Source organism: Phyllobates terribilis, unplaced genomic scaffold, assembly GCF_046119375.1.
Source record: "Phyllobates terribilis strain yellow unplaced genomic scaffold, ASM4611937v1 Scaffold_4__5_contigs__length_816908805, whole genome shotgun sequence".
Lineage (NCBI taxonomy): Eukaryota > Metazoa > Chordata > Amphibia > Anura > Dendrobatidae > Phyllobates > Phyllobates terribilis.
The window spans coordinates 739,611,129-739,638,973 of record NW_027362764.1 but is presented as its reverse complement, the minus strand read 5'-3'; the positions used below and the strand labels follow the sequence as shown (position 1 = coordinate 739,638,973).

Here is a 27,845-nt window from a genome sequence, read left to right as displayed (position 1 = left end):
GCGCTGAGCTGACGTTTTTATTGATACCATTTTGGGATAGATACAATGTTTTGATCACCTGTTATTGCATTTTATTGCAATGTTGCAGAAGACACGCGATCATGTGACTCTGGCGTTGAAGGGCCATGTCTTAGGATGCACTTCCGACATGGCGATGTTAAATGCCGCTGTCAGAGATTGACAGCGGCATTTAACATGTTAACAGCAACAGGTGGATTGCAATTCCTCCAGTGGCTGTTAGGAGCACATGAGTGCAGATCAGATGCCATGTGAATGAAAAGGTGCGGGCTCAGCGCCGGAGCCTGGACCAAAGAGGAGGATGCGATCTATGATGTACCTATACATCATAGGTCGTAAAGGGGTTAAAGGAGTTGTCCAGTGAAAACAAGTTATCACTTAACCACACAGTAGGTGACAGCTCACTGATCGATGAGGGGTCCGAGGGCTGGGATCCGCACAGATCGGAAGAGCGGGAAGTTTTCATCTGTTACAAATTGGAACAATAGGATGATTGACTGCAGCGCCATTCATGCTCTATGAATCTGACGAAACATGCTGAGTGCAGCCCCATAGGGAATGATTGGAGGAGCAGTTGAGAATGAGCATCGTAGTCCATTCTACCGGGGATGAAAGTGGCAGTTCTGCTGATAAGTCCGATTCAGCAGTCAGACCTCCACTAGCCAACTAATTACCATCTATCCAGTAGATAGGTGATAACTTTGGATAATCCCTTTAAATGGGCTGTCCACAACTTGGACATGCCCATCTGAATCCCTATGTCCCCCCCCAGTAAAATAATAACAGTTATACTCACCTCCAGTGCCGGCATCGTTCCAGTGATCTCAGCACTAGCTCTCCCCATGGATCGCATGACATTATTATGCCACGTGATCACTGCGGCCAATCAGCGCTGGCTTCACTCTCCTTCTTACAAATCAAGACATCCGAAGGAAGTAAGCGAGCATCCACAGCTCTCACATCCTCCGGATGTCAATTATGACCATAGAGAGGAAGAGTGAAGTTAGTGCAGTGTCACGCAATCCCTGGGAAAGCTAGTGCTGATACCACTGGCATAGACTGGGCACTAGAGGGGAGTAGGGATTCAGATGGGGTGGTCCGAGCAGTGGACAACCCCTTTAAGACTGTGACAAAAGTAACAATGAAGGAAAGCTGGTGCCACCCTCCCTATAGTAGACGTTAGATCTTCTTCCCATATCTTGTCATGTATCCGAGTAGACATCAGTATCTCCTAACTACTGTACTGCAGTGACACTGGGATCCACGGCGTTGACTTTGAGTAGTCAGGACTTGTCTAAAACCCCCTTCATTTAGTAGTTGCACCCCTAGATACACATCTGGTGACATTTATCATCTGATATGCCTTATAGAGAACTGAGTGGGGGATCTGTGAGATGCAACCATCTCGGTGACACTGAGATATTTCTCACCATACCTAAAAAAACAGCCCCCAGCACAACTACAGCCAAAATCAATGTATAAGGCTGTACCCCAATACTCTGATCTTTTCTTAAAATCTTTAAAAATGAAAATGGGTTTGGCGCTTTGGTTACTCACAGCCTTTTTTGATCTGAATATTTGTCACACTTAAAGGAGATGTCCAGAAATAGAAACTGGATCAGTATTTCTAATAATAATTTTTTATGACAAAAAACAAACAATATTTATTACACAGAAAACGTAAACGTCCCTTGATGTGACATTAAATTAAAAAATTAAATCGCCGGTCAGGCTTAGTTCCTCATGGCTAACATGGCGTTAATATCCCAGATCAGATTCCGTAATTGGTCCATAATCTGTTTCAGCTGTTGATTCTTCTGTTTTAATTTCTGTGAGAAGAATACAAAGAAAGTAGGAAAAAAAGAAAAGAAATAAAACGTGTTAACGAGAAGACGACCCAACGTTATAAAAGTTTTACTCATAGTACAGTTGAAACCAGAAGTTTACATACACTAAATAAAAAGACACATTCATGGTTTTCTCAATATCGGAGATGAAATCAGAATAAACCTTTCCCGGTTTAGGTCAATTAGAATTACCATAATGTTTAATATTTGCCAAATGTCAGAATAATAATGAGAAAGAGAGAATGTTTAAGGCATTTTTATTACTTACTGCAAAGTCAAAAGTTTACATACACTAAGATTACTATGCCTTTAAACAATTCTGGACTGCCCATATGATGATGTCATGTGTTTGGAAGATTCTGTTTTTTTTGGCAACATCTGAGTTAGAGACACACCTGTGGATGTATTTTAATGCACACCTGAAACACACTGCTTCTTTGTGTAGCATCATGGGAAAGTCTAAAGAAATCAGCCAATATATCAGGAAGAGAATTGTGGACTTGCACAAGTCTGGCTCATTCTTGGGTACAATTTCAAGATACCTGAAGGTGCCTCATTCATCTGTACAAACAATTATACACAAGTACAAACAAGATGGGAATGTCCAGCCATCATACTGCTCAGGAAGAAGACGGGTTCTGTGTCCCAGAGATGAATGTGCTTTGGTTCGACATGTGCATAACAACCCAAGGACAAAAGCAAACGACCTTGTGATGATGATGATGGCGGAAGCTGATAAGATTGTGTCAATATCCACAGTGAAACGAGTACTGTTTCAACATGGGCTGAAAGGCTACTCTGTTTTTTTATGTTACTTTTGGAGTAATGGCTTCTTCCTAGCAGATTAATGTTTACAAATGCACACAGGAACACAGACCTTAATTTTTGGAGACATGTCCTGTGGTCTGATGAAACTAAAATTTAACTTTTTGGGCATAATGACCATTGTTACGGCTGGAGGAAAAAGGGAGAAGCTTGGAAGCTTAAGAACACCATCCCAACTGTGAAACACGGGGGTGGCAGCATCATATTGTGGGGTTGTTTTGCTGCAGGAGGGACTGGTGCACTTCACAACATAGATGGCATCATAAGAAGATTATGTGGCAATACTGAAGCAACATCTCCAGACATCAGCCAGGAAGTTAAAGCTTGGGCAGAAATGGGTCTTCCAAATGGACAATGACCTGAAACATACTGACAAAATGGTAACAAAGTGGCTTAAGGATAACAAAGCTGAAAAGGCAGGTGCGAGCAAGCAGGGCTGTGGAGTCAGAGTCGATATAAAATAGACCGACTCCCACTCCTAAAATATATAATAAATTGGGTACAGTAATTCAATGCAGTTTGTGGGGAATATTTTTTCATAAGAATTTTGAAAGTTATGAAATGTCCTATAAATGTCTGTCCTATTCCTGATCTAAGGGTCTAGACTTTTAGCTGAGATTAATCTGTGCTACAGTAAATTTATCACTTAAACATGAGCCATGTATGAGGGAGTCAGAGTCGGTGTCATGAAAATTGAGGAGTCAGAGGTTTGGCTTACCGACTCCACAGCCCTGCGAGCAAGGTGACCTACAAACCTGGATCAGTTACACCAGTTTTGTCAGGAGGAATGGGCCCAAATTCCGACCAACTATTGTGAGAAGCTTGTGGAAGGATATCCCAAACGTTTGACCCAAGTCATTCAGTGTAAGTGCAATGGTACCAAATACTCATGAAATGTATGTAAACTTTTGACTTTGCAGTAAGTAATAAAAATGCCTTAAAACATTCTCTCTCTCTCATTATTCTGGCATTTGGATAGTATTAAAAATTATGGTAATCCTAACTGACCTAAAACGGGAAAGGTTTATTCCGATTTCATGTCAGATATTGAGAAAAACATGTGTATGTGTCTATTTATATAGTGTATGGAAACTTCTGGTTTCAGCTGCATAACTGCTGTCAGTAAGTCTTATTATCATTGATCCTTTTCTGAAGACTTTTCCTTCAAAGCTTCTTTCATCTAATTTAGATACAAAAGTTAGACGCTCCTATACACTGTGTGCATCAGTGCAGAGGCTGCTGTAAGTACAGGGCTTTATTACCCAACGGTTCCCTCCTCAGACAGAATGTAATTCCCTATTTAGGTAAGACATTTATATTATTTTTGAGATATGTAGACAAGAGATAGAAAATTCCTGCATCAAACTTTTCTTCTAAAAATTCACAGTTCCATCACAAATACAACGGGAAAACGTGTTTCAGTCTTTAGTCATCGCGTAAACAAAAAAGGAAACTTTTTGATTTGTTAAGTCATATCCCGCCATTTTGGCAGAATATCACTTAACGCCAAAGATTACATTTTTTTGGGACTTCTCAAAGAAGTGATTTTAAAAGAGGACAGGAAAGCTGGTATTATCTCACTTTTATACTTGTCTCTACGATCCTCCGTGCATCTGGTTTTTCTATAGGTGAGCTGACTATCTACCGTGTATCTATTATTCATATTATTGTAACCTAATCTCTCCATCCTGCTCTCTCTCGCTGTTTATCAGATGTTGCATCTGACATCAGCAAGGAGGAAGTAAAGAGCTGCAGTATTTAACATCTTCTACTACTCAACCCCGATCTTGTTGTTAAAGGAGTAATCCCAAAACAGTAAGGCTTCTTTCACACGTCCTGATATTTCCGGTATTGGAAAAAACAGTACCGGAGATATCCGTGTACATTTGTGGCATGTGTGTGGAGCCCGTGTGCCCCATCTGTATCACACATACCGGCGCCTGGTAAACAGCCATACAGTTTGCGTTGTTCCCCGTCGCCGGGTGCTGGAGGCAAGTTTCATCACTGTCCCCTGCTTGTGCTGAGATCAGCGTGAGCAGGGGACAATGTTGAGAGTTGTATTCAGCCCCCACTGTCTACAAGTGTAAAATTAAGAATATAAAAACAAAACAAAAAAAAAAACACAATATCCTTCACCTGTCTGAAGTTGAAAGAATCCATAGTGTCCCACGCCGTAATCCATCTGTGCGACCTTTGCTCATCACCATGAGCGATGGCTTGAGGCAACCGCCCCCGTTGAACAGCAAAAGAGAATGAATCGATGCAGAGAGAGCGGTGAGTTCAGAGCCCCGCTCTCACTGCATTGAGTCATTCTTCTTTGTTCTTCAATGTGAGCGGTCGCCTCGAGCCATCGCTCATGGTGATGAGCAAATGTCGCATAGGTGGATTACGGTGTGGGACACTATGGATTCTTTCAACTTCGGACAGGTGAGGGATTTTTTTTTTTTATTCTTAATTTTGCACTTTTTGTAGACAGCAGGTGCTGAATACAACTCTCAACATTGTCCCCTGCTCACGCTGATCAGGCGACAAGGATGAAACTCCAGCACCAGGGAACTGCGCACACTGTACCGCTGATTCCCAGGCACAGGTACGTGATACTGATGACACATGGATGTCATCCATGTGTCATCAGTGTGCACGTGTGTGGGACATTTTGTGGCGTCAGCATGTTTTGCTCATGGACACACTGTCCGTGGAAACACACTGCCATGTGCGCAGGTCCATTCATTTGAATAGATCTACGTGTGCATGTGTCTCCTGTATTTGTGGAAACTGTCACCACACGTACCGGACACACTAACGTGTGAAAGACGCCTTACAAGGAGTTGCAGAAAGAAGAGCACAGTGAGATACACTGTTACGTTTACGTAACTCGGGAAATACAGAGAGTGTAGCTCGCTCTGCTACATTGTTTCTGCAAATCTCATCCACTTTTAATCACTCCCCCACCTCTTCCCTGTAACTCCAGGGCCCCCCCCACCTCTTCCTTGTAACTCCGGGCCCCCCCCCCCGCCTCTTCCCTGTAACTCCGGGGCCCCCCCCCCCGCCTCTTCCCTGTAACTCCGGGGCCCCCCCCCCCGCCTCTTCCCTGTAACTCCGGGGCCCCCCCCCCCGCCTCTTCCCTGTAACTCCGGGGCCCCCCCCGCCTCTTCCCTGTAACTCCGGGCCCCCCCCCGCAACTCCGGGGCCCCCCCCGCCTCTTCCCTGTAACTCCGGGGGCCCCCCCCGCCTCTTCCCTGTAACTCCGGGCCCCCCCCCCGCAACTCCGGGGCCCCCCCCGCCTCTTCCCTGTAACTCCGGGGCCCCCCCCCGCCTCTTCCCTGTAACTCCGGGCCCCCCCCCGCCTCTTCATTGTAACTCCGGGGCCCCCCCCGCCTATTCCCTGTAACTCCGGGGCCCCCCCTCTGCCTATTCCCTGTAACTCCGGGGCCCCCCCCCCGCCTATTCCCTGTAACTCCGGGGCCCCCCCTCTGCCTATTCCCTGTAACTCCGGGGCCCCCCCTCTGCCTATTCCCTGTAACTCCGGGGCCCCCCCTCTGCCTATTCCCTGTAACTCCGGGGCCCCCCCTCTGCCTATTCCCTGTAACTCCAGGGCCCCCCCCCCGCCTCTTCCCTGTAACTCCGGGGCCCCCCCCCCGCCTATTCCCTGTAACTCCGGGGCCCCCCCTCTGCCTCTTCCCTGTAACTCCGGGGTCCCCCCCCGCCTCTTCCCTGTAACTCCGGGCCCCCCCCCCCGCCTCTTCCCTGTAACTCCGGGCCCCCCCCCCGCCTCTTCCCTGTAACTCCGGGGCCCCCCCCCCCGCCTCTTCCCTGTAACTCCGGGGTCCCCCCCGCCTCATCCCTGTAAGTCCGGGCCCCCCCCCCCGCCTCTTCCCTGTAACTCCGGGGTCCCCCCCCGCCTCATCCCTGTAACTCCGGGCCCCCCCCCCCCGCCTCTTCCCTGTAACTCCGGGGTCCCCCCCCGCCTCTTCCCTGTAACTCCGGGCCCCCCCCCCCGCCTCTTCCCTGTAACTCCGGGGTCCCCCCCGCCTCTTCCCTGTAAGTCCGGGGGCCCCCCCGCCTCTTCCCTGTAAGTCCGGGGTCCCCCCCTCGCCTCTTCCCTGTAAGTCCGGGGTCCCCCCCCGCCTCTTCCCTGTAAGTCCGGGGTCCCCCCCCGCCTCTTCCCTGTAAGTCCGGGGTCCCCCCCCGCCTCTTCCCTGTAACTCCCGGCCCCCTCCTTTTGCCACCACAGATTCCTGACCCCTTTTTTGTAAGAAAGCTTCTTGATCATTCAGGGAATCGCACAGAATGTCGCTCCATGTTCTTCTCTACATTACCTTATTTACTTCCAAAATTTCCCTCCTTTCTTCGCTTGCGTACCGGAGCTGACTGGCGGGGCCGCGGTCGTCGTTCTTCCAGTAGTCATCTTCTATGTATGGAATTAGTTGCTACAAAGAAAAGACATAAAATGGAGCGTGATGTCTGACACCAAATTACAGGGCAAAGACGGCAACGAGACACTACCGCAAGAAGAAGCAGCTCCAGATGAGACTGAAGAACTCGGGACCCGGCAACTCCATTTATTCAAAATATATCACACGTGTGGACGGTGTCAATAAGAAGAAAAAACGGCACAAGGCTACAGGGCGAAAAAGCATTGCGTGGCCAGAGACCCTACTATGTGCTGCAACGAAGCGTAACGTTAGTGTTCAGGGTACCGCAGCCACAGGGTACGGCCACTCGGAAAGGAGAATCTGTAATGAAATCCGTGCGGATTTTTTTGCAAAAATTTCAGCCAGGAGATTCACAGTATCGTTATAGACAAGTGTTCAATTTTTCCGCACTGCCTCCGCAGGAGACATGAAGCATTGCAAAGAGCGATGAACTGATGATATGTCTGTGTAATGGGAGGAGGGAGGGGGTCATCCAGAATGAAAGACACCCTTTACAGCCACTCTCTGCACTAATAGAAGGGGGTCTGGAATGGGACTTAATCTGGCTCGTTTGGTCAACAGCCGTACACTCGACTCCCCGCACACGCTCAGCTGAGAGTGCATGTGTTTTCAAATATTGACGCTGAGACAATTAAAGGGGTGGATGATGTTTTGGGTCAGATGGAACAGACATGTTGAAGCTCAACATGCCTGATTCTCTTGCTCTCAAGAGATAAGTGCCAACAGGTGTCTGGCAGCGTCTCCTTTCGGAAAATATGTGCACCCTCTGTCGAGTCCCATAACCTGGAGTGAGAAGGATGCGGTGTGTCAGGTTGAGGACCTCTACCCCTTGACAGTAAATGTGACCGGTCAGCCATCACGTACCTCCACGGATACCGGCTCCAGCCCGGCGCAGTTCTCGTTGCATTTATCATACACCAACCGCAGCTTACGGAAGAGGATGGAGAGCTGCCGCAGGTGTTCCTGGAGCTTCCCCAGCCGGTCCTGGTAGGTTCCCATGTGATAGGTGACGCCGTTAGGGAGCTGCAAAAGTCACAGAAAATGACATCAGTCCGGCCACAAAGAGAACAGAAAAGTCCATCAATAGGAGCCAAAAGCAGAAGAGAAGACTCAAATCATGAGGACAATGAACCTTCTAGGTTAGAATTATGCAGGGAATAAATGTGGGATTGCCTGACATTGTGAATTACAAGATGTCACATTACAGCTGTGTTCAGATGACGCTTTTTTAAATGAGAATTTAAGTGCAAACTGCTTCAGAGAAGGCTCCTTTTAGGCTATGTTCACATTGAGTTTTTTTTAAAAAATGCTTAAAAAACGATTAAACTTGTCCTATTCATTTTAAACTTTGCTCTTCACACGCTCAGACTTATTTATTTTTTCTCCTCTTCAGGTTTTAAAAAAAGCCTGGTGGCAGAAAAGAACGTCAAAGAACGTGCAGGTCACTCCTCTGAGGTTGGATCAGCTCTCCTCCCCCTGGAAAACACTCAAAAAGTGACACATCAAGTGCAAAAGGCTGCAAAAAACACCAGGAAAATAAAAAACTTCTCAAAAACCCCACCCGCCTGTCCTTACCCCTCCAGCCCCCCAAAAAAGGAGCTTTTCCTAAGTCGGGGGTCCAGAGTAGACTGATATTTACTATGTACCATAATACTGGAGGGGAAGGTAAAAAAATGTAAAAACTAGTTTTTTGTTTGTGTCTTGATTTTTATGAAATTTCCTTTACTCTCATCCAAACATCAAGAAAAGAAAAACATCTGATAAAGGTAAACGCCATAAAGAAAGAGACTGAAGCGCCAGGAGTCCGCCCCCTATGTATGTACCCCAAAATAGCATGACACTACAGCCAGGGCACACCGTATAGCCGGGCGCACGCCGACACTACAGCCGTATAGCCGGGCGCACGCCGACGCTACAGCCGTATAGCCGGGCGCACGCCGACGCTACAGCCGTATAGCCGGGCGCACGCCGACGCTACGGCCGTATGTACGCCGACGCTACAGCCTTATAGCCGGGGGCACGCCGACGCTACAGTCGTATAGCCGGGGGCACGCCGACGCTACAGTCGTATAGCCGGGGGCACGCCGACGCTACAGCCGTATAGCCGGGCGCACGCCGATGCTACAGCCGTATAGCAAGCCGACGCTCCAGCCGAATAGCCGGGCGCACGCCGACGCTACAGCCGAATAGCCGGGCGCACGCCGACGCTACAGCCGAATAGCCGGGCGCACGCCGACGCTACAGCCGAATAGCCGGGCGCACGCCGACGCTACAGCCGAATAGCCGGGCGCACGCCGACGCTACAGCCGAATAGCCGGGCGCACGCCGACGCTACAGCCGAATAGCCGGGCGCACGCCGACGCTACAGCCGATGCTCCAGCCGTATAGCCGGGCGCACGCCGACGCTCCAGCCGTATAGCCGGACGCACGCCGACGCTACAGCCGAATAGCCGAAGCTACAGCCGTATAGCCGGGCGCACGCCGATGCTACAGCCGTATAGACGGGCGCACGTCGACGCTACAGCCGTATAGCTGACGCTACAGTCGTATAGCCGACGCTACAGCCGTATAGCCGGGCGCACACCGACGCTCCAGCCGTATAGCCGGGCGCACGCCGACGCTACAGCCGTATAGCCAGGCGCACGCCGACGCTACAGCCGTATAGCCGGGAGCACGCCGATGCTACAGCAGTATGCACGCCGACGCTACAGCCGTATAGCCGGGCGCACGCTGACGCTACAGCCGTATAGCCGGGCGCACGCCGACGCTACAGCCGTATAGCCGGGCGCACGCCGACGCTACAGCCGTATAGCCGGGCGCACGCCGACGCTACAGCCGTATAGCCGGGCGCACGCTGACGCTACAGCCGTATAGCCGACGCTACAGCCGTACAGCCGGGCGCACGCCGACGCTACAGCCGTATAGCCGGGCGCACGCCGACGCTACAGCCGTATATCCGGGAGCACGCTGACGCTACAGCCAAATAGCCGACGCTACAGCCGTACAGCCGGGCGCACGCCGACGCTACAGCCGTATAGCCGGGCGCACGCCGACGCTACAGCCGTATGTACGCCGACGCTACAGCCTTATAGCCGGGGGCACGCCGACGCTACAGTCGTATAGCCGGGCGCACGCCGACGCTACAGCCGTATAGCCGGGCGCACGCCGATGCTACAGCCGTATAGCAAGCCGACGCTCCAGCCGTATAGCCGGGCGCACGCCGACGCTACAGCCGAATAGCCGGGCGCACGCCGACGCTACAGCCGAATAGCCGGGCGCACGCCGACGCTACAGCCGAATAGCCGGGCGCACGCCGACGCTACAGCCGAATAGCCGGGCGCACGCCGACGCTACAGCCGAATAGCCGGGCGCACGCCGACGCTACAGCCGAATAGCCGGGCGCACGCCGACGCTACAGCCGAATAGCCGGGCGCACGCCGACGCTACAGCCGAATAGCCGGGCGCACGCCGACGCTACAGCCGATGCTCCAGCCGTATAGCCGGGCGCACGCCGACGCTCCAGCCGTATAGCCGGACGCACGCCGACGCTACAGCCGAATAGCCGAAGCTACAGCCGTATAGCCGGGCGCACGCCGATGCTACAGCCGTATAGACGGGCGCACGTCGACGCTACAGCCGTATAGCTGACGCTACAGTCGTATAGCCGACGCTACAGCCGTATAGCCGGGCGCACACCGACGCTCCAGCCGTATAGCCGGGCGCACGCCGACGCTACAGCCGTATAGCCAGGCGCACGCCGACGCTACAGCCGTATAGCCGGGAGCACGCCGATGCTACAGCAGTATGCACGCCGACGCTACAGCCGTATAGCCGGGCGCAGGCTGACGCTACAGCCGTATAGCCGGGCGCACGCCGACGCTACAGCCGTATAGCCGGGCGCACGCCGACGCTACAGCCGTATAGCCGGGCGCACGCCAACGCTACAGCCGTATAGCTGGGCGCACGCTGACGCTACAGCCGTATAGCCGACGCTACAGCCGTACAGCCGGGCGCACGCCGACGCTACAGCCGTATAGCCGGGCGCACGCCGACGCTACAGCCGTATAGCCGACGCTACAGCCGTATATCCGGGAGCACGCTGACGCTACAGCCAAATAGCCGACGCTACAGCCGTACAGCCGGGCGCACACCGACGCTACAGCCGTATAGCCGGGCGCACACCGACGCTACAGCCGTATAGCCGGGCGCACACCGACGCTACAGCCGTATAGCCGGGCGCACACCGACGCTACAGCCGTATAGCCGGGCGCACACCGACGCTACAGCCGTATAGCCGGGCGCACACCGACGCTACAGCCGTATAGCCGGGCGCACATCGACGCTACAGCCGTATAGCAGGGCGCACGCCGATGCTACAGCCGTATAGCCGGGAGCACGCTGACGCTACAGCCGTATAGCCGGGCGCACACCGACGCTACAGCCGTATAGCCGGGCGCACACCGACGCAACAGCCGTATAGCCGGGCGCACACCGACGCTACAGCCGTATAGCCGGGCGCACACCGACGCTACAGCCGTATAGCCGGGCGCACATCGACGCTACAGCCGTATAGCCGGGCGCACGCCGACGCTACAGCCGTATAGCCGGGAGCACGCTGACGCTACAGCCGTATAGCCGATGCTACAGCCGTATAGCCGGGCGCACGCCGACGCTACAGCCGTATAGCCGACGCTACAGCCGTATAGCCGGGAGCACGCTGACGCTACAGCCGTATAGCCGATGCTCCAGCCGTATAGCTGGGCGCACACCGACGCTACAGCCGTATAGCCGGGCGCACTCCGACGCTACAGCCGTATAGCCGGGCGCACGCCGACGCTACAGCAGTATAGCCGACGCTACAGCCGTATAGCCGGCCGCACGCCGACGCTACAGCCGAATAGCCGGGCGCACGCCGACGCTACAGCCGAATAGCCGGGCGCACGCCGACGCTCCAGCCGAATAGCCGATGCTCCAGCCGTATAGCCGGGCGCACGCCGACGCTCCAGCCGTATAGCCGGGCGCACGCCGACGCTACAGCCGTATAGCCGGGCGCACGCCGACGCTACAGCCGTATAGCCGGGCGCACGCCGACGCTACAGCCGTATAGCCGGGCGCACGCCGACGCTACAGCCGTATAGCCGGGCGCACGCCGACGCTACAGCCGTATAGCCGGGCGCACGCCGACGCTACAGCCGTATAGCCGGGCGCACGCCGACGCTACAGCCGTATAGCCGGGCGCACGCCGACGCTACAGCCGTATAGCCGGGCGCACGCCGACGCTACAGCCGTATAGCCGGGCGCACGCCGACGCTACAGCCGTATAGCCGGGCGCACGCCGACGCTACAGCCGAATAGCCGGGCGCACGCCGACGCTACAGCCGAATAGCCGACGCTACAGCCGTATAGCCGGACGCACGCCGACGCTACAGCCGAATAGCCGGGCGCACGCCGACGCTACAGCCGAATAGCCGGGCGCACGCCAACGCTACAGCCGAATAGCCGATGCTCCAGCCGTATAGCCGGGCGCACGCCGACGCTCCAGCCGTATAGCCGGACGCACGCCGACGCTCCAGCCGTATAGCCGGACGCACGCCGACGCTACAGCCGAATAGCCGAAGCTACAGCCGTATAGCCGGGCGCACGCCGATGCTACAGCCGTATAGACGGGCGCACGTCGACGCTACAGCCATATAGCTGACGCTACAGTCGTATAGCCGACGCTACAGCCGTATAGCCGGGCTCACACCGACGCTACAGCCGTATAGCCGGGAGCACGCCGACGCTACAGCCATATAGCCGGACGCACGCCGACGCGACAGCCGAATAGCCGAAGCTACAGCCGTATAGCCGAGCGCACGCCGATGCTACAGCCGTATAGCAGGGCGCACGCCGACGCTACAGCCGTATAGCTGACGCTACAGTCGTATAGCCGGGAGCACGCCGATGATACAGCCGTATAGCCGGGCGCACGCCGACGCTACAGCCGTATAGCTGACGCTACAGTCTTATTGCCGGACGCACGCCGATGCTACAGCCGTATAGCCGGGCGCATGCCAACGCTACAGCCGTATAGCCAACACTACAGCGGGGTGCACGCCGACGCTACAGCCGTATAGCCGGGCGCACGCCGACGCTACAGCCGTATAGCCGGGCGCACGCCGACGCTACAGCAGTATAGCCGGGCGCACGCCGACGCTACAGCAGTATAGCCGGGCGCACGCCGACGCTACAGCCGTATAGCCGGGCGCACGCCGACGCTACAGCCGTATAGCCGGGCGCACGCCGACGCTACAGCCGTATAGCCGGGCGCACGCCGACGCTACAGCCGTATAGCCGGGCGCACGCCGACGCTACAGCCGTATAGCCAGGCGCATGCCGACGCTACAGCCGTATAGCCAGGCGCACGCCGATGCTACAGCCGTATAGCAGGGCGCACGCCGACGCTACAGTCGTATAGCCGGGAGCACGCCGATGCTACAGCCGTATAGCCGGGCGCACGCCGACGCTACAGCCGTATAGCTGACGCTACAGTCTTATTGCCGGACGCACGCCGATGCTACAGCCGTATAGCCGGGCGCATGCCAACGCTACAGCCGTATAGCCAACACTACAGCGGGGTGCACGCCGACGCTACAGCCGTATAGCCGGGCGCACGCCGACGCTACAGCCGTATAGCCGGGCGCACGCCGACGCTACAGCCGTATAGCCGGGCGCACGCCGACGCTACAGCCGTATAGCCGGGCGCACGCCGACGCTACAGCCGTATAGCCGGGCGCACGCCGACGCTACAGCCGTATAGCCGGGCGCATGCCGACGCTACAGCAGTATAGCCGGGCGCACGCCGACGCTACAGCCGTATAGCCGGGCGCACGCCGACGCTACAGCCGTATAGCCGGGCGCACGCCGACGCTACAGCCGTATAGCCGGGCGCACGCCGACGCTACAGCCGTATAGCCGGGCGCACGCCGACGCTACAGCCGTATAGCCAGGCGCACGCCGACGCTACAGCCGTATAGCCAGGCGCATGCCGACGCTACAGCCGTATAGCCGGGCGCACGCCGACGCAACAGCCGTATAGCCGGGAGCACGCCGATGCTACAGCCGTATGCACGCCGACGCTACAGCCGTATAGCCGGGCGCACGCCGACGCTACAGCCGTATAGCAGACGCTACAGCCGTATAGCCGGGAGCACGCTGACGCTACAGCCATATAGCCGACGCTACAGCCGTACAGCCGGGCGCACGCCGACGCTACAGCCGTATAGCCGGGCATACGCCGACGCTACAGCCGTATAGCCGACGCTACAGCCGTATAGCCGGGAGCACGCTGATGCTACAGCCATATAGCCGACGCTACAGCCGTACAGCCGGGCGCACACCGACGCTACAGCCGTATAGCCGGGCCCACACCGACGCTACAGCCGTATAGCCGGGCGCACATCGACGCTACAGCCGTATAGCAGGGCGCACGCCGATGCTACAGCCGAATAGCCGATGCTACAGCCGTATAGCCGGGAGAACGCTGACGCTACAGCCATATAGCCGATGCTACAGCCGTATAGCCGACGCTACAGCTGTATAGCCGGGAGCACGCTGACGCTACAGCCGTATAGCTGGGCGCACACCGACGCTACAGCCGTATAGCCGGGCGCACGCCGACGCTACAGCCGTATAGCCGGGCGCACGCCGACGCTACAGCCGTATAGCCGACGCTACAGCCGTATAGCCGGGAGCACGATGACGCTCCAACCGTATAGCCGATGCTACAGCCGTATAGCCGGACGCACGCCGACGCTACAGCCGAATAGCCGGGCGCACGCCGACGCTCCAGCCGAATAGCCGGGCGCACGCCGACGCACCAGCCGAATAGCCGGACGCACGCCGACGCTCCAGCCGAATAGCCGGGCGCACGCCGACGCTACAGCCGAATAGCCGGGCGCACGCCGACGCTACAGCCGAATAGCCGGGCGCACGCCGACGCTACAGCCGACGCTCCAGCCGTATAGCCGGGCGCACGCCGACGCTCCAGCCGTATAGCCGGACGCACGCCGACGCTACAGCCGAATAGCCGAAGCTACAGCCGTATAGCCGGGCGCACGCCGATGCTACAGCCGTATAGACGGGCGCACGTCGACGCTACAGCCGTATAGCTGACGCTACAGTCGTATAGCCGACGCTACAGCCGTATAGCCGGGCGCACGCCGACGCTCCAGCCGTATAGCCGGGCGCACGCCGACGCTACAGCCGTATAGCCGGGCGCACGCCGACGCTACAGCCGTATAGCCGGGAGCACGCCGATGCTACAGCAGTATGCACGCCGACGCTACAGCCGTATAGCCGGGCGCACGCAGACGCTACAGCCGTATAGCCGGGCGCACGCCGACGCTACAGCCGTATAGCCGGGCGCACGCCGACGCTACAGCCGTATAGCCGGGCGCACGCCGACGCTACAGCCGTATAGCCGACGCTACAGCCGTATATCCGGGAGCACGCTGACGCTACAGCCAAATAGCAGACGCTACAGCCGTACAGCCGGGCGCACAGCGACGCTACAGCCGTATAGCCGGGCGCACACCGACGCTACAGCCGTATAGCCGGGCGCACACCGACGCTACAGCCGTATAGCCGGGCGCACACCGACGCTACAGCCGTATAGCAGGGCGCACGCCGATGCTACAGCCGTATAGCCGGGAGCACGCTGACGCTACAGCCGTATAGCCGATGCTACAGCCGTATAGCCGGGCGCACGCCGACGCTACAGCCGTATAGCCGACGCTACAGCCGTATAGCCGGGAGCACGCTGACGCTACAGCCGTATAGCCGATGCTCCAGCCGTATAGCTGGGCGCACACCGACGCTACAGCCGTATAGCCGGGCGCACGCCGACGCTACAGCCGTATAGCCGGGAGCACGCCGACGCTACAGCCGTATAGCCGGACGCACGCCGACGCTACAGCCGTATAGCCGACGCTACAGCCGTATAGCCGGGCGCACGCCGACGCTACAGCCGAATAGCCGGGCGCACGCCGACGCTACAGCCGAATAGCCGGGCGCACGCCGACGCTACAGCCGAAAAGCCGATGCTCCAGCCGTATAGCCGGGCGCACGCCGACGCTCCAGCCGTATAGCCGGACGCACGCCGACGCTCCAGCCGTATAGCCGGACGCACGCCGACGCTCCAGCCGTAAAACCGGACGCACGCCGACGCTCCAGCCGTATAGCCGGGCGCACGCCGACGCTCCAGCCGTATAGCCGGGCGCACGCCGACGCTCCAGCCGTATAGCCGGGCGCACGCCGACGCTCCAGCCGTATAGCCGGGCGCACGCCGACGCTCCAGCCGTATAGCCGGGCGCACGCCGACGCTCCAGCCGTATAGCCGGGCGCACGCCGACGCTACAGCCGTATAGCCGGGCGCACGCCGACGCTACAGCCGAATAGCCGACGCTACAGCCGTATAGCCGGACGCACGCCGACGCTACAGCCGAATAGCCGGGCGCACGCCGACGCTACAGCCGAATAGCCGGGCGCACGCCAACGCTACAGCCGAATAGCCGATGCTCCAGCCGTATAGCCGGGCGCACGCCGACGCTCCAGCCGTATAGCCGGACGCACGCCGACGCTCCAGCCGTATAGCCGGACGCACGCCGACGCTACAGCCGAATAGCCGAAGCTACAGCCGTATAGCCGGGCGCACGCCGATGCTACAGCCGTATAGACGGGCGCACGTCGACGCTACAGCCATATAGCTGACGCTACAGTCGTATAGCCGACGCTACAGCCGTATAGCCGGGCTCACACCGACGCTACAGCTGTATAGCCGGGAGCACGCCGACGCTACAGCCGTATAGCCGGACGCACGCCGACGCGACAGCCGAATAGCCGAAGCTACAGCCGTATAGCCGAGCGCACGCCGATGCTACAGCCGTATAGCAGGGCGCACGCCGACGCTACAGCCGTATAGCTGACGCTACAGTCGTATAGCCGGGAGCACGCCGATGCTACAGCCGTATAGCCGGGCGCACGCCGACGCTACAGCCGTATAGCTGACGCTACAGTCTTATTGCCGGACGCACGCCGATGCTACAGCCGTATAGCCGGGCGCATGCCAACGCTACAGCCGTATAGCCAACACTACAGCGGGGTGCACGCCGACGCTACAGCCGTATAGCCGGGCGCACGCCGACGCTACAGCCGTATAGCCGGGCGCACGCCGACGCTACAGCAGTATAGCCGGGCGCACGCCGACGCTACAGCAGTATAGCCGGGCGCACGCCGACGCTACAGCCGTATAGCCGGGCGCACGCCGACGCTACAGCCGTATAGCCGGGCGCACGCCGACGCTACAGCCGTATAGCCGGGCGCACGCCGACGCTACAGCCGTATAGCCGGGCGCACGCCGACGCTACAGCCGTATAGCCGGGCGCACGCCGACGCTACAGCCGTATAGCCGGGCGCACGCCGACGCTACAGCCATATAGCCGGGCGCACGCCGACGCTACAGCCGTATAGCCGGGCGCACGCCGACGCTACAGCCGTATAGCCGGGCGCATGCCGACGCTACAGCCGTATAGCCGGGCGCACGCCGACGCAACAGCCGTATAGCCGGGAGCACGCCGATGCTACAGCCGTATGCACGCCGACGCTACAGCCGTATAGCCGGGCGCACGCCGACGCTACAGCCGTATAGCAGACGCTACAGCCGTATAGCCGGGAGCACGCTGACGCTACAGCCGTACAGCCGGGCGCACGCCGACGCTACAGCCGTATAGCCGGGCGCACGCCGACGCTACAGCCGTATAGCCGACGCTACAGCCGTATAGCCGGGAGCACGCTGATGCTACAGCCATATAGCCGACGCTACAGCCGTACAGCCGGGCGCACAACGACGCTACAGCCGTATAGCCGGGTGCACATCGACGCTACAGCCGTATAGCAGGGCGCACGCCGATGCTACAGCCGAATAGCCGATGCTACAGCCGTATAGCCGGGAGAACGCTGACGCTACAGCCGTATAGCCGATGCTACAGCCGTATAGCCGACGCTACAGCTGTATAGCCGGGAGCACGCTGACGCTACAGCCGTATAGCTGGGCGCACACCGACGCTACAGCCGTATAGCCGGGCGCACGCCGACGCTACAGCCGTATAGCCGGGCGCACGCCGACGCTACAGCCGAATAGCCGACGCTACAGCCGTATAGCCGGGAGCACGATGACGCTCCAACCGTATAGCCGATGCTACAGCCGTATAGCCGGACGCACGCCGACGCTACAGCCGAATAGCCGGGCGCACGCCGACGCTACAGCCGAATAGCCGGGCGCACGCCGACGCTCCAGCCGAATAGCCGGGCGCACGCCGACGCTCCAGCCGAATAGCCGGGCGCACGCCGACGCTACAGCCGAATAGCCGGGCGCACGCCGACGCTACAGCCGTATAGCCGATGCTCCAGCCGTATAGCCGGGCGCACGCCGACGCTCCAGCCGTATAGCCGGACGCACGCCGACGCTACAGCCGAATCTACAGCCGTATAGCCGAGCGCACGCCGATGCTACAGCCGTATAGCAGGGCGCACGCCGACGCTACAGCCGTATAGCTGACGCTACAGTCGTATAGCCGGGAGCACGCCGATGCTACAGCAGTATAGCCGGGCGCACGCTGACGCTACAGCCGTATAGCTGACGCTACAGTCTTATAGCCGGGCGCACGCCAACGCTACAGCCGTATAGCCAACACTACAGCGGGGCGCATGCCGACGCTACAGCCGTATAGCCGGGCGCACGCCGACGCTACAGCCGTATAGCCGGGCGCACGCCGACGCTACAGCCGTATAGCCGGGCGCACGCCGACGCTACAGCCGTATAGCCGGGCGCACGCCGACGCTACAGCCGTATAGCCGGGCGCACGCCGACGCTACAGCCGTATTGCCGGGCGCACGCCGACGCTACAGCCGTATTGCCGGGCGCACGCCGACGCTACAGCCGTATAGCCGGGCGCACGCCGACGCTACAGCCGTATAGCCGGGCGCACGCCGACGCTACAGCCGTATAGCCGGGCGCACGCCGACGCTACAGCCGAATCTACAGCCGTATAGCCGAGCGCACGCCGATGCTACAGCAGTATAGCCGGGCGCACGCCGACGCTACAGCCGTATAGCTGACGCTACAGTCTTATAGCGGGACGTACGCCGATGCTACAGCCGTATAGCCGGGCGCACGCCAACGCTACAGCCGTATAGCCAACACTACAGCGGGGTGCATGCCGACGCTACAGCCGTATAGCCGGGCACACGCCGACGCTACAGCGGTATAGCCGGGCGCACGCCGACGCTACAGCCGTATAGCCGGGCGCACGCCGACGCTACAGCCGTATAGCCGGGCGCACGCCGACGCTACAGCCGTATAGCCGGGCGCACGCCGACGCTACAGCCGTATAGACGGGCGCACGTCGACGCTACAGCCATATAGCTGACGCTACAGTCGTATAGCCGACGCTACAGCCGTATAGCCGGGCTCACACAGACGCTACAGCCGTATAGCCGGGAGCACGCCGACGCTACAGCCATATAGCCGGACGCACGCCGACGCGACAGCCGAATAGCCGAAGCTACAGCCGTATAGCCGAGCGCACGCCGATGCTACAGCCGTATAGCAGGGCGCACGCCGACGCTACAGCCGTATAGCTGACGCTACAGTCGTATAGCCGGGAGCACGCCGATGCTACAGCCGTATAGCCGGGCGCACGACGATGCTACAGCCGTATAGCTGACGCTACAGTCTTATTGCCGGACGCACGCCGATGCTACAGCCGTATAGCCGGGCGCATGCCAACACTACAGCGGGGTGCACGCCGACGCTACAGCCGTATAGCCGGGCGCACGCCGACGCTACAGCCGTATAGCCGGGCGCACGCCGACGCTACAGCCGTATAGCCGGGCGCACGCCGACGCTACAGCCGTATAGCCGGCCGCATGCCGACGCTACAGCCGTATAGCCGGGCGCACGCCGACGCTACAGCCGTATAGCCGGGCGCACGCCGCCGCTACAGCCGTATAGCCGGGCGCACGCCGACGCTACAGCCGTATAGCCGGGCGCACGCCGACGCTACAGCCGTATAGCCGGGCGCACGCCGACGCTACAGCCGTATAGCCGGGCGCACGCCGACGCTACAGCCGTATAGCCGGGCGCACGCCGATGCTACAGCCGTATGCACGCCGACGCTACAGCCGTATAGCCGGGCGCACGCCGACGCTACAGCCGTATAGCAGACGCTACAGCCGTATAGCCGGGAGCACGCTGACGCTACAGCCATATAGCCGACGCTACAGCCGTACAGCCGGGCGCACGCCGACGCTACAGCCGTATAGCCGGGCGTACGCCGACGCTACAGCCGTATAGCCGACGCTACAGCCGTATAGCCGGGAGCACGCTGATGCTACAGCCATATAGCCGACGCTACAGCCGTACAGCCGGGCGCACACCGACGCTACAGCCGTATAGCCGGGCCCACACCGACGCTACAGCCGTATAGCCGGGCCCACACCGACGCTACAGCCGTATAGCAGGGCGCACGCCGATGCTACAGCCGAATAGCCGATGCTACAGCCGTATAGCCGGGAGAACGCTGACGCTACAGCCGTATAGCCGATGCTACAGCCGTATAGCCGACGCTACAGCCGTATAGCCGGGAGCACGCTGACGCTACAGCCGTATAGCTGGGCGCACACCGACGCTACAGCCGCATAGCCGGGCGCACGCCGACGCTACAGCCGTATAGCCGGGCGCACGCCGACGCTACAGCCGTATAGCCGGGCGCACGCCGACGCTACAGCCGTATAGCCGGGCGCACGCCGACGCTACAGCCGTATAGCCGGGCGCACGCCGACGCTACAGCCGTATAGCCGGGAGCACGATGACGCTCCAACCGTATAGCCGATGCTACAGCCGTATAGCCGGACGCACGTCGACGCTACAGCCGAATAGCCGGGCGCACGCCGACGCTCCAGCCGAATAGCCGGGCGCACGCCGACGCTCCAGCCGAATAGCCGGACGCACGCCGACGCTCCAGCCGAATAGCCGGACGCACGCCGACGCTACAGCCGAATAGCCGGGCGCACGCCGACGCTACAGCCGAATAGCCGATGCTCCAGCCGTATAGCCGGGCGCACGCCGACGCTCCAGCCGTATAGCCGGACGCACGCCGACGCTACAGCCGAATCTACAGCCGTATAGCCGAGCGCACGCCGATGCTACAGCCGTATAGCAGGGCGCACGCCGACGCTACAGCCGTATAGCTGACGCTACAGTCGTATAGCCGGGAGCACGCCGATGCTACAGCAGTATAGCCGGGCGCACGCCGACGCTACAGCCGTATAGCTGACGCTACAGTCTTATAGCCGGGCGCACGCCAACGCTACAGCCGTATAGCCAACACTACAGCGGGGCGCACGCCGACGCTACAGCCGTATAGCCGGGCGCACGCCGACGCTACAGCCGTATAGCCGGGCGCACGCCGACGCTACAGCCGTATAGCCGGGCGCACGCCGACGCTACAGCCGTATAGCCGGGCGCACGCCGACGCTACAGCCGTATAGCCGGGCGCACGCCGACGCTACAGCCGTATAGCCGGGCGCACGCCGACGCTACAGCCGTATAGCCGGGCGCACGCCGACGCTACAGCCGTATAGCCGGGCGCACGCCGACGCTACAGCCGTATAGCCGGGCGCACGCCGACGCTACAGCCGTATTGCCGGGCGCACGCCGACGCTACAGCCGTATTGCCGGGCGCACGCCGACGCTACAGCCGTATAGCCGGGCGCACGCCGACGCTACAGCCGTATAGCCGGACGCACGCCGACGCTACAGCCGAATCTACAGCCGTATAGCCGAGCGCACGCCGATGCTACAGCCGTATAGCAGGGCGCACGCCGACGCTACAGCCGTATAGCTGACGCTACAGTCGTATAGCCGGGAGCACGCCGATGCTACAGCAGTATAGCCGGGCGCACGCCGACGCTACAGCCGTATAGCCAACACTACAGCGGGGTGCACGCCGACGCTACAGCCGTATAGCCGGGCGCACGCCGACGCTACAGCCGTATAGCCGGGCGCACGCCGACGCTACAGCCGTATAGCCGGGCGCACGCCGACGCTACAGCCGTATAGCCAGGCGCATGCCGACGCTACAGCCGTATAGCCGGGCGCACGCCGACGCAACAGCCGTATAGCCGGGAGCACGCCGATGCTACAGCCGTATGCACGCCGACGCTACAGCCGTATAGCCGGGCGCACGCCGACGCTACAGCCGTATAGCAGACGCTACAGCCGTATTATAGCCGGGAGCACGCTGACGCTACAGCCATATAGCCGACGCTACAGCCGTACAGCCGGGCGCACGCCGACGCTACAGCCGTATAGCCGGGCGTACGCCGACGCTACAGCCGTATAGCCGACGCTACAGCCGTATAGCCGGGAGCACGCTGATGCTACAGCCATATAGCCGACGCTACAGCCGTACACACACCGACGCTACAGCCGTATAGCCGGGTGCACATCGACGCTACAGCCGTATAGCAGGGCGCACGCCGATGCTACAGCCGAATAGCCGATGCTACAGCCGTATAGCCGGGAGAACGCTGACGCTACAGCCGTATAGCCGATGCTACAGCCATATAGCCGACGCTACAGCTGTATAGCCGGGAGCACGCTGACGCTACAGCCGTATAGCTGGGCGCACACCGACGCTACAGCCGTATAGCCGGGCGCACGCCGACGCTACAGCCGTATAGCCGGGCGCACGCCGACGCTACAGCCGAATAGCCGACGCTACAGCCGTATAGCCGGGAGCACGATGACGCTCCAACCGTATAGCCGATGCTACAGCCGTATAGCCGGACGCACGCCGACGCTCCAGCCGAATAGCCGGGCGCACGCCGACGCTCCAGCCGAATAGCCGGGCGCACGCCGACGCTCCAGCCGAATAGCCGGGCGCACGCCGACGCTCCAGCCGAATAGCCGGGCGCACGCCGACGCTCCAGCCGAATAGCCGGGCGCACGCCGACGCTCCAGCCGAATAGCCGGGCGCACGCCGACGCTACAGTCGAATAGCCGGGCGCACGCCGACGCTACAGCCGTATAGCCGATGCTCCAGCCGTATAGCCGGGCGCACGCCGACGCTCCAGCCGTATAGCCGGACGCACGCCGACGCTACAGCCGAATCTACAGCCGTATAGCCGAGCGCACGCCGATGCTACAGCCGTATAGCAGGGCGCACGCCGACGCTACAGCCGTATAGCCGACGCTACAGTCGTATAGCCGGGAGCACGCCGATGCTACAGCAGTATAGCCGGGCGCACGCCGACGCTACAGCCGTATAGCTGACGCTACAGTCTTATAGCCGGGCGCACGCCAACGCTACAGCCGTATAGCCAACACTACAGCGGGGCGCACGCCGACGCTACAGCCGTATAGCCGGGCGCACGCCGACGCTACAGCCGTATAGCCGGGCGCACGCCGACGCTACAGCCGTATAGCCGGGCGCACGCCGACGCTACAGCCGTATAGCCGGGCGCACGCCGACGCTACAGCCGTATAGCCGGGCGCACGCCGACGCTACAGCCGTATAGCCGGGCGCACGCCGACGCTACAGCCGTATAGCCGGGCGCACGCCGACGCTACAGCCGTATTGCCGGGCGCACGCCGACGCTACAGCCGTATAGCCGGGCGCACGCCGACGCTACAGCCGTATAGCCGGGCGCACGCCGACGCTACAGCCGAATCTACAGCCGTATAGCCGAGCGCACGCCGATGCTACAGCAGTATAGCCGGGCGCACGCCGACGCTACAGCCGTATAGCTGACGCTACAGTCTTATCGGGACGTACGCCGATGCTACAGCCGTATAGCCGGGCGCACGCCAACGCTACAGCCGTATAGCCAACACTACAGCGGGGTGCATGCCGACGCTACAGCCGTATAGCCGGGCACACGCCGACGCTACAGCCGTATAGCCGGGCGCACGCCGACGCTACAGCCGTATAGCCGGGCGCACGCCGACGCTACAGCCGTATAGCCAGGCGCACGCCGACGCTACAGCCGTATAGCCGGGCGCACGCCGACGCTACAGCCGTATAGCCGGGCGCACGCCGATGCTACAGCCGTATAGACGGGCGCACGTCGACGCTACAGCCATATAGCTGACGCTACAGTCGTATAGCCGACGCTACAGCCGTATAGCCGGGCTCACACCGATGCTACAGCCGTATAGCCGGGAGCACGCCGACGCTACAGCCATATAGCCGGACGCACGCCGACGCGACAGCCGAATAGCCGAAGCTACAGCCGTATAGCCGAGCGCACGCCGATGCTACAGCCGTATAGCAGGGCGCACGCCGACGCTACAGCCGTATAGCTGACGCTACAGTCGTATAGCCGGGAGCACGCCGATGCTACAGCCGTATAGCCGGGCGCACGCCGATGCTACAGCCGTATAGCTGACGCTACAGTCTTATTGCCGGACGCACGCCGATGCTACAGCCGTATAGCCGGGCGCATGCCAACGCTACAGCCGTATAGCCAACACTACAGCGGGGTGCACGCCGACGCTACAGCCGTATAGCCGGGCGCACGCCGACGCTACAGCCGTATAGCCGGGCGCACGCCGACGCTACAGCCGTATAGCCGGGCGCACGCCGACGCTACAGCCGTATAGCCGGGCGCACGCCGACGCTACAGCCGTATAGCCGGGCGCACGCCGACGCTACAGCCGTATAGCCGGGCGCACGCCGACGCTACAGCCGTATAGCCGGGCGCACGCCGACGCTACAGCCGAATAGCCGGGCGCACGCCGACGCTACAGCCGTATAGCCGGGCGCACGCCGACGCTACAGCCGTATAGCCGGGCGCATGCCGACGCTACAGCCGTATAGCCGGGCGCACGCCGACGCTACAGCCGTATAGCCGGGAGCACGCCGATGCTACAGCCGTATGCACGCCGACGCTACAGCCGTATAGCCGGGCGCACGCCGACGCTACAGCCGTATAGCAGACGCTACAGCCGTATAGCCGGGAGCACGCTGACGCTACAGCCATATAGCCGACGCTACAGCCGTACAGCCGGGCGCACGCCGACGCTACAGCCGTATAGCCGGGCGTATGCCGACGCTACAGCCGTATAGCCGGGAGCACGCTGATGCTACAGCCATATAGCCGACGCTACAGCCGTACAGCCGGGCGCACACCGACGCTACAGCCGTATAGCCGGGCCCACACCGACGCTACAGCCGTATAGCCGGGCCCACACCGACGCTACAGCCGTATAGCAGGGCGCACGCCGATGCTACAGCCGTATAGCCTATGCTACAGCCGTATAGCCGGGAGAACGCTGACGCTACAGCCGTATAGCCGATGCTACAGCCGTATAGCCGACGCTACAGCCGTATAGCCGACGCTACAGCCGTATAGCCGGGAGCACGCTGACGCTACAGCCGTATAGCCGGGCGCACACCGACGCTACAGTCGTATAGCCGGGCGCACGCCGACGCTACAGCCGTATAGCCGGGCGCACGCCGACGCTACAGCCGTATAGCCGGGAGGACGATGACGCTCCAACCGTATAGCCGATGCTACAGCCGTATAGCCGGACGCACGCCGACGCTACAGCCGAATAGCCGGGCGCACGCCGACGCTCCAGCCGAATAGCCGGGCGCACGCCGACGCTCCAGCCGAATAGCCGGGCGCACGCCGACGCTACAGCCGAATAGCCGGGCGCACGCCGACGCTACAGCCGAATAGCCGGGCGCACGCCGACGCTCCAGCCGTATAGCCGGACGCACGCCGATGCTACAGCCGAATCTACAGCCGTATAGCTGAGCGCACGCCGATGCTACAGCCGTATAGCAGGGCGCACGCCGACGCTACAGCCGTATAGCTGACGCTACAGTCGTATAGCCGGGAGCACGCCGATGCTACAGCAGTATAGCCGGGCGCACGCCGACGCTACAGCCGTATAGCTGACGCTACAGTCTTATAGCCGGGCGCACGCCAACGCTACAGCCGTATAGCCAACACTACAGCGGGGTGCATGCCGACGCTACAGCCGTATAGCCGGGCGCACGCCGACGCTACAGCCGTATAGCCGGGCGCACGCCGACGCTACAGCCGTATAGCCGGGCGCACGCCGACGCTACAGCCGTATAGCCGGGCGCACGCCGACGCTACAGCCGTATAGCCGGGCGCACGCCGACGCTACAGCCGTATAGCCGGGCGCACGCCGACGCTACAGCCGTATAGCCGGGCGCACGCCGACGCTACAGCCGTATTGCCGGGCGCACGCCGACGCTACAGCCGTATAGCCGGGCGCACGCCGACGCTACAGCCGTATAGCCGGGCGCACGCCGACGCTACAGCCGTATAGCCGGACGCACGCCGACGCTACAGCCGAATCTACAGCCGTATAGCCGAGCGCACGCCGATGCTACAGCCGTATAGCAGGGCGCACGCCGACGCTACAGCCGTATAGCTGACGCTACAGTCGTATAGCCGGGAGCACGCCGATGCTACAGCAGTATAGCCGGGCGCACGCCGACGCTACAGCCGTATAGCCAACACTACAGCGGGGTGCACGCCGACGCTACAGCCGTATAGCCGGGCGCACGCCGACGCTACAGCCGTATAGCCGGGCGCACGCCGACGCTACAGCCGTATAGCCGGGCGCACGCCGACGCTACAGCCGTATAGCCGGGCGCACGCCGATGCTACAGCCGTATAGCCGGGCGCACACTGACACTACAGCGGTATAGCCGGGCGCACACTGACACTGCAGTCGCATAGCCGGGCGCACACTGACACTACAGCGGTATAGCCGGGCGCACACTGACACTACAGCCATATAGCCGGGCACCTGCATGTTCCGCAGCAGCTGGAAGATCTCCATGGTCCTGAACACGATGTCCTGCACCGTCTCCTGCCCGATCCTGCACAGTGACGCCGTGTTCACCTCTCGGGTGGCGGCGGCTGCAGGAGGCGGAGGACCGGGAAAACCACCGGCGGCCGCGGCGGCTCCTGCCATCCCGGCTCCTGATAACGGCGGCGTAGACATTGTGGCGGGGAGATATTATCAGTGATCAGCCGCAGTCCCGGTAACCGGAAACAGCGAAACTGCTCTGTGACCTTCCTAACATGGCGTCTTTCCGCTATACATTGCCCCCTCCAAGATGGCGAATTTGACATTCACAAGATGGCGCTTCCCACAACGGTTCTGCCAGCCTCAACATGGCTCTTAGGAGCGGAAGTGTATGGTATATAGAGACTGCAGGTAATGGAGGATTATTTTACACTTCTATTTCCTTTTTATGGTAAAACCTGGTGATTTATGAAACCGCCTAAAAGAAAAACAGTCCATGTTACCCCTAACAACCAATCAGAGCTCAGCTTTTATTTCTTACACTGATCGAGAGCTGCGCTGTGATTGGATGTTGGTTACACAGGCTCCGCAGACTGCGCTTGTGTTGTGCAACTACATGTCTGTTTTTTGTGCACCAACTTGTTGCCATTTTGGGGTATATATATATATATATATATATATATATATATATATATATACCACATTTTGATTCATTTTTAATTAATTAATGTTCGGTGTGAGTGGCAGCACCCCTAACAAACTCAGCAATTTTGGAGTTTTGAATTTTTTTTTCCAGAATTTACTTTAAGGGCATATATATTG

General features: G+C 59.7%; 1 protein-coding gene across 1 annotated transcript; it reads right to left on the bottom strand.

The window, feature by feature from the left end:
* Positions 1-1,642: 1,642 nt before the first annotated feature.
* On the bottom strand, positions 1,643-27,323 carry MED30 (mediator complex subunit 30). Its single transcript, XM_073679801.1, has 4 exons — positions 27,021-27,323; positions 7,991-8,149; positions 7,010-7,120; positions 1,643-1,847 (listed from the first exon to the last, which is right to left on the bottom strand). Exons 1-4 carry the CDS (start codon positions 27,216-27,218, stop codon positions 1,752-1,754), a joined length of 564 nt encoding a protein of 187 aa, XP_073535902.1. The 5' UTR covers positions 27,219-27,323; the 3' UTR covers positions 1,643-1,751.
* Between the last annotated feature and the right edge of the window lie 522 nt (positions 27,324-27,845).

What these genes read in the sequence shown, in the direction of transcription:
- MED30 (XM_073679801.1), bottom strand. Translation starts at nt 27,218, where the DNA reads ATGTCTACGCCGCCGTTATCAGGAGCCGGGATGGCAGGAGCCGCCGCG. An exon ending in AGCTGCTGCGGAACATGCAG is followed by an intron (nt 8,150 to 27,020) that starts GTGCCCGGCTAT and finishes TGACTTTTGCAG; the next exon opens with CTCCCTAACGGCGTCACCTA. An exon ending in TGGAGCCGGTATCCGTGGAG is followed by an intron (nt 7,121 to 7,990) that starts GTACGTGATGGC and finishes TTTTCTTTGTAG; the next exon opens with CAACTAATTCCATACATAGA.